Here is a 7839-nt window from a genome sequence, read left to right on the forward strand (position 1 = left end):
GTTTAATATAAGAAATATTATCGGGCGTGAATTGATTTCTCAAAAAGGCTTCTAAGACATGTTAAATTGTGCAGCCCGTGTAGAAAAGGCGTTACGTTTCTTCATGGAAACACGAATTATCGGCAGTATAGGCGGATGAATTGTGTGAGAAATCTGAATTCAATGTCAGAATTAACAGTCACTCCGTTAAATAAGGTCTACGTAACTACATAACGCGAGTAGCCGAACAACTGGCGTGTCGTGTGGCGGGTGGACGCTTCATGGCTCAGACGGGGGATGCTTGCCTATACGCCGCAGCAGTGACCATATATCATAATCTGAAATATATTTTCGCTATCAGCGTGCGTCTCTGCTTGACAATAAAAATACACAGCGTGCCTTACGGTGTGTACCGCTGAATCATCAATTTCACAGATATCGCCTGCTATAGAAACAACGTGCCACGTCCGCGCAGCTCGTGACATCGCCCCTCATATATATATATATATATATATATATATATATATATATATATATATATATATATATATATACGAATATATATATGCTCGCATTTGAGAGTGCGTGTACGGTTGATTCATGTTACTCGAACGACACCCCAAAAGTTACCGCTATATGAGATTATCAATATCTACGGACAAGTGCCCGTTCTGTAGAAGTGACCGCTATATAAGATTATCAATATCTAAGGACAAGTGCCCGTTCTGTAAAAGTGACCGCTATATGAGATTATCAATATCTACGGACAAGTGACCGTTCTGTAGAAGTGACCGCTAACACAGGGTAGCGGGTTACAATAATAGTGTATAAAGGCTGCATGCATGACATTGTCATTTGACAGTTTGTCATGCACATCCTAAATAATTATTATACTAACGAGACTGAAAGGTCACTGTGTGACGAAAAATTTCACTACGTGATTCTGCTGGATTTGCCATTGCTGTCGACAGGATGTATACTTAATTAGATGTAACTATTAGTAATCGTCTTCCAGGAATGGTCACAGTGGGGTGTACATCGACGCATCGGCCATGTATCAAATTGCGGTATTTCGTATAGCATGCAGGCACCAAGTCGATAAACAAGTATTTATTGGTACGACCGTCGGTGGCAGAGAAAGCACGCGCACGACTCCGGCTTCCCCCGCAGGGATTTCATATTTGAATTTCGAAATGACGCATGCAATAGGATATAGAAAGAGTAACTCTAATAACAGGAGCTACGATGCGGCGGTTCAGGCGCTATTACTTGCGACCGCAAAGAAATATTCAAGGGTTGAATATATTTCACATAATGACTACTCTGCCGATGTTTGTAGCAGATTCTTACATTCCAACCACGCTTGCCGAATTGGGAAACTCGCACTCATTTGTATAGACGTATAGTATAGATCTGGGATCCATTTCGTGAAGAAATATCTTAAAACCTATATTCCATTTCGTGCAGATATAATACGGGTTAGTAGCTATAGGACGACTCAGATCTCGGTGAACGATAGAGTTATCGCCTCCTCCATTCCTAGAAGCATGGTGGACATCCGGGTTTGTTGCCATGTCGCTGCTATTATTCGTGTGATTGTAATAATCATCAAGTTTCGATCGCAATGGATATCCCCATACTTGTAGAGAGAGAAGGAGGGCGTGAGAAAGAGAAAGAGAAAGAGAGAGAGAGAGAGAGAGAGAGAGAGAGAGGGGGGGAGGGAAGAAAGTATGGGAAAGGATCGAACGGTGGAGCGAAATAGGGAGATGGGGAAAGAGAGGATGAGTAACTTCCTCCTTGGCATCATTGATCTCCTGTGCCTCAGCAGAACATTCGAGTGTTGCGAGAGAAAATGACAATAACCCCCTTACAGTTTCTCGCATTTCCCTTCTAGAGCCGTATGTCGGCCACACGAAGCCAAATGTCGAAACGGCACTTCATCGGCGCAGCTCTCTCTCTCTCTCTCTCTCTCTCTCTCTCTCTCTCTCACACACACACGTTCTCTCTCTCCCTCACTATCTCTCTGTCTCTTTGTCTTTTTCTCTCTCACTATCTCTCTCTTTCTCTCTCTCTCTCTCTCTCACACACACAATCTCTCTGTCTCGCTGTCTTTCTCTCTCTCTCTCACACAATCTCTCTGTCCCGCTGTCTTTCTCTCTCTTTCTCTCTCTCTCTCTCTATCTCGTGCTCTCTCTCTTTCTCTTGCCTTCCTTCTACAACACACACACCGTGATATCTCACAGAGCAATTACTCCGTGACACTGCCTGCGACCAGTAAACGTTGGCTGCTATATAGAATTTGCTCTCGTGCGTCTCTGTTTCGCTCGTCCGGGGCCTGACATGTCTGTTTGTGCACGATCTCGCGACGAGGAGATCGCCAGTGCGTCGACTGCAGGTGCAAGCCGAGCCGAAGTCGGCAGGAGCACGCCTTCCAATTTCCTATCGACAAATGACGCATCCTCAATACATGTCCGTCGCTGAACTCCCCGCCCTACGTTATTCACCGCTCAGCTTGTGTATGCGATACCCTTTTCCTGCTCTACCCACGCATGTAGACGGTCACGTACGCGCGTATACGCTCACAGAGTTCAATAGTCTAGAATTACTGTGTCGGATGAGCAGAGTCTAGATAAGATTGAGTCTAGATTGTGTGCCATGCTGCGTTGTTCGTGACCGTATTGTTTCGTATACACCCGGAAAAACCTAAAGTCTGCAAGAACTGTGTAGGATTAACAGTCTACATTGTGTGCTGTGGTTCGTGCTGAGTTGTTCGTGGCTGGCTTTTCTGCTTCCGTAAGAAATCTAAGCATCTAATAGCAGTAGATATTTCGCAAGCTATGTTTTTGATGGTAGTATAGAATGTATCAATAATCGAGGATGCCATTGAGTTGGATGACAACGTCCCCTGTCCCGGGACTGATGACAACGCCCCCTGTCCCGGGACTGATGACAACGTCCCCTGTCCCGGGACTGATGACCACACCCCCTGTCCCGGGCCTGATGACACCGCCCCCTGTCCAAGGACTGATGACAACGCCCCCTGTCCGGAGACTGATGACAACGCCTCCTGTCCGGGAACTGATGACAACGCCCTCTGTCCGGGACTGATGACAACGCCCCCTACCCCGGCACTGATGACAACGCCCCCTACTCCGGCACTGATGACACCGCCCCCTGTCCAAGGACGGATGGCAACGCCCCCTGTCCGGAGACTGATGACAACGCCTCCTGTCCGGGAACTGATGACAACGCCCTCTGTCCAGGACTGATGACAACGCCCCCTACCCCGGCACTAATGACACCGCCCCCTGTCCAGGGACTGATGGCAACGCCCCCTGCCCCGGGACAGATGACAACGCCCCCTGCCCCAGGACTGATGACAACGCCCCCTGCCGGGACTGATAGAAACGCCCCCTGTCCGGGACTGATGACAACGCCCCCTGTCCCGGGACTGATAGCAACGCCCCCTGTCCGGGGACTGATGACAACGTCCCCTGTCCCGGGACTGATGGCAACGTCCCCTACCCAGAAGGAACAATGACAACGTCCCTTGCCCCGGGACTGATGATAAAGTCTCTTCCAGAAAGAACGCTGACAATCCTACTTCCCAGAAACAACGACTGCGCCTCCGGAACCCGATGACTTGCTATTTATCATACGTTGCCTGACTAGATGACGGTCCGACAGCAGCACAGCTACGCTACTTATGCGGATGTTTACTTAAAAGGAAACCACCGCCGCCAGGCAGCCATGCAGACGCAGGTTTACATGTGACAGGTGCGGCAAAAATAATGAGCTGCGGGTAAAACACACGCGACCCACTAATTTCTCCGCTACGACTGATATATCTGCGCGCCTCACAATATCACTGTGCGCGTCACGCCATCACTGTCGCGTGTGTTGACAGCGATGGTCTACGTGCACGCGTTATATGTCACTTGTCACTCGCACAATATCACGCGTCCGCCCACGGTGATAGCAGCTGGTCGGTCAGAACTGATATGATGAAGATGAAGTTGCGTGGCACCGTGCTCGCATCACGCACGACACAAGCAACTATCAACATTAGCGTGCGACAGATATTCTCTCGCGCCCACACTCGCCGCATAGTCTCACTACGCGTTAACACTCACCCACGAAAGTGAGGAAAGCAACTAAAACTAATGGTAATCTACTAAAAAGTGATTAGTTAGTGTTCTGGAATGGTCCTGCAATGATCGCGTATATCCCAACCGACTGTACAGGCATAGCAAGGAGACATATGAGTACGCGCGGTATTATAACAACCAACGCGAAGTAACAGTAGTTAAATACAATCGAAGACGCATTCGTATGCATCACCAGATGGCGCTTGTCTTTCTGCATCGTCACCCCTGCACGAAGAAGGTCCTGCCTCATTGCCTCTGTATTTTTCGTCTCAATGTCATTCCTCACTGAGATCAGTTTATCCACCGCTCTCACTAAATACACAACACGCGGATATGCACGTCTCGTTAGCAATCAAATATCAGTGCATCTGCTCTGAGCCTCGCCTGAATAAACTCAGCGTGTCAACACGTGTTATACTTCCTATAATCTCCGTACGTGCGGCCTTCTGCTAGAGAAAATCTCCAGGACGCTCCTTCACATACAGTTAGACCACAGAAATGTATTCATTTTTCCTGAATTTTGGCTTCCGTAAACAAATGGTGAGATCCTGATTCCCGACAAAATCCCTCCTTCAAAATTCTCACGAGATCGATTGACACACCAGTGCGTTGCCAGCGCCATCTGACGACGATGATCATGTGAAGTGCATGCGCGGTGTCGCCGCATCCATGACAGCTTCCGAATTCAACTTACACTCGCCGCCGCCGCGAGCGCTGCCAGCGCTAGCCGCTTACCAGGGAGGGCTCGAGTGACGAGTCGTCGTTCAAAGGCAAGGGATATATTCGTACTCCACTAGCAGACTCAGGGTGACAAACACCGTGTAGAGAAAGAACATGACGAGGCCTAGATGCTTGGACATTCTCCACTGGAACGCCGCGATGCTCACTATGACTATCAGCAGCATCAAACAGAGAAGGATGATCGAGCAGAGCATGCCCTTGCTATTCACGATCACCGGCTCGCCAAGGTTGATGGCGCTGTACAGTAGCCATGGAAACGGCAAGCTGAATAGGAAAACAAAAGAACAGTTACTGTCATCGCGCGATAGCGGCGTTTGATAAGCCGTGAACCATTCCGTAACGTATCGCATTTTTCGAAATGCGAAATTGGCTTATTGTAAACTTCGTGATCATGCATATTTAACGTTTATTCTTAATCTTATTCACATGCGGTATTCGCAATCTATAATCGCAGTGCAATTTTTATTTTATTAAATCATCTAATGTAATGAATTTCTAGTAATAATGCATGTTGACGTAGATATGTCTACTTTAACGATGCCGTTTGATTTAGCTACCGATAATCGTGTGTGATTATATAGCCCACAGAGTGAATTTTCTGCGCGAGGAACGATCTGAGATGCTTCAGGATTATCAATACAGACTCGACAAATCGGTTCAGACTGAAATTAAAAATATATGCAATTTCTGCAATCCCTCCTCCCCACCCCTCATAAGAGTTCTAACCAGAAAGCAACGCAAAAACTGTACTGCCGTGTCGCGTGCATATTTAATTGCCAGCGATGCCGCCGCAGCATTGCAAGCAGAATTCATGCCAATTAAATACGCGCGCGACGGGATGGCGTTCGTACAAAACCTTCCCTGCCACTACAACTAGTATCAACAGGGACTCATTACACGCGTGGATGTATTGTTGATCAAATGACGCATAACATCATTATATATGTTTATTAGCTCGTCACGCGCACACAGACGCCGCGTTCTCACTGTCGGTGCGCGATGCAGGGATTCCGATGCGCAATATACGTATTCGAGCTTCAAACAAGGACGAAGATAATCTTGAATTGAATTTTAAGCTTAGGATTTCAAACATTTATTCACGCTTTCAGCATTTACAATAATCGCATATATCAGAATAATTTGTTAGCAAGTACAGCGTGGGAGAGCGAATTGACTGTTTTTTCATCGTATCGATCTTTTGATTGCGGTGCGTCAATCAATCGATAACCTGTCGGCGAAAATGAAATAGGGGATTCGACCTCTGTGGTTGCGAGAGCTGTAGGTCTACTGTACAGCCTATTAAATTATCTATATCTTATGATCTATCAGAGAGAATATCGGCGTTATAACCCCACACTGTGACAGATGGCTCATCACTAATGACTCCTGAAGAAATCCTGCCAAAGCTACGCCGCTGCAGAAGTAATTTATCACTGCGATAACAAATAGACTTTCCGCCATATCTCACTCGGCGCGCATACAATTCGTGTATAGACACAAGACGTGAATTCATTTGTGTACTTCCCAAGCTATACAAACCTTTAGAAGAACTCGATGAATAGCTACGATGTAGGCATCGACAAGTCTAAGATAGCGAGATCGAGCTCCGCTTGGCTTTGAAGGGTCGTTCGTATTTACATTATAATAAGTGTCGGGCCGCTTTGATTGTGAATGGGCATGAACCACATCAGCACGACAAACAGTATTGATTCGTGTATACGGACGGTGAATTCAATCAGAGAGTAAGATACAGCTCCAAAATCCTTCGCGTTAATCACAGTGCACTCTACAGTAACACTATCTAGCACCGTATATCTGATCAAATTAGATTCGCAACAGATAAAAAAAACTAACTCATAACCTCGACGCATCGCCACAACGCTATATAAAGTTAACCATCACGCATGTTCTATGTTCACGTAACACGTTGGTATCTTGTTTCATGACATTTTCTTGGCTGGCGCACGCAAATGCAAATGCAAGCTAAACTCAGTAAACAGTAACAGTATAGCACGTGAATTGCCACAATAATAAAAGGTTAAAGAACAAAAATAGCGTATTCGATAGGGAACTCATTATAGTAAGCTGATTAAATTTAATAAAACGGTTCAAACATGCGATGTTTAAAAACTTTCTTGCATTACTGTATGAATATTAAGTACATAGCATTGAAAAATAAATGTAGTCATTGTGAAAGTTTGATAACTCACTAGATGGTGCACCATTCAACAGTAGTGCTGCATAACACTGCATAGTTAGTTAGCATCAGCAATTTAGTAGTAGTTCTCAAAATTATGCTTATATCTACTGCTTTGGATAGGACGAATAAAGGGCCTTACTGATCAGATGCTCGGAAGTTATATTATTAGATGCGTTACTTTTACTATAAAAATTGCATAGAGGTATCGCACAGCCAATCATGAAATTAATCCACAGCAAAACGAGTTTTTAGATACTTGCGATGACGTACGTTCGCTCAAAAGACACTATGCAAAAAAGTATTGAACGCGTTGTTTGAGCAGGAGGCCATTAAGTAAGCACTTATGGGTGTGGGTGTAGTACTGGGTGTCGGTAAATGCCGGGACGACCCTATTATATGTGTGCGTGGACATGTACAATCAGCTTCACTTATTGATGCAGTATCGATTCACTATGCTGTCTCCTGACTGTAAAAGCTGTTATGGCACTCTATACTCTGTTGAACATATAAAATTATTTCTTTACGACTGTCAGCTGCATCGTGGCCTTTAGAATCCTCACGCTATCTGAAAGTACGCTATGTACAATATGCTGATATAAAACCTAAAATATATAACCCTACACACACACATACACACACACACGCACACGCACACGCACACGCACACGCACACGCACACGCACACGCACACGCACACGCGCGCACGCACGCACGCACGCACGCACGCACGCACGCACGCACGCACGCACGCACGCACGCACGCACGCACAC

At 46.1% G+C, this 7839-nt stretch overlaps 1 protein-coding gene across 1 annotated transcript in view; it reads right to left on the reverse strand.

Annotated features, from left to right (window-relative positions):
• Positions 1 to 4750: 4750 nt before the first annotated feature.
• The window catches only part of LOC106810373 (sodium/potassium/calcium exchanger 2-like), a gene marked incomplete at its 5' end in the record, with an annotated part of 37453 nt that continues 34364 nt past the window's right edge, over positions 4751 to 7839 (reverse strand). Inside the window, one exon of the mRNA XM_014813692.1 lies at positions 4751 to 5132. Coding sequence (XP_014669178.1) covers positions 4892 to 5132 — 241 coding nt within the window. The remainder of the gene's footprint in view (positions 5133 to 7839) is intronic.

The sequence above is a fragment of the Priapulus caudatus genome, unplaced genomic scaffold, assembly GCF_000485595.1.
Source record: "Priapulus caudatus unplaced genomic scaffold, Priapulus_caudatus-5.0.1 Scaffold436, whole genome shotgun sequence".
NCBI lineage: Eukaryota > Metazoa > Priapulida > Priapulimorpha > Priapulimorphida > Priapulidae > Priapulus > Priapulus caudatus.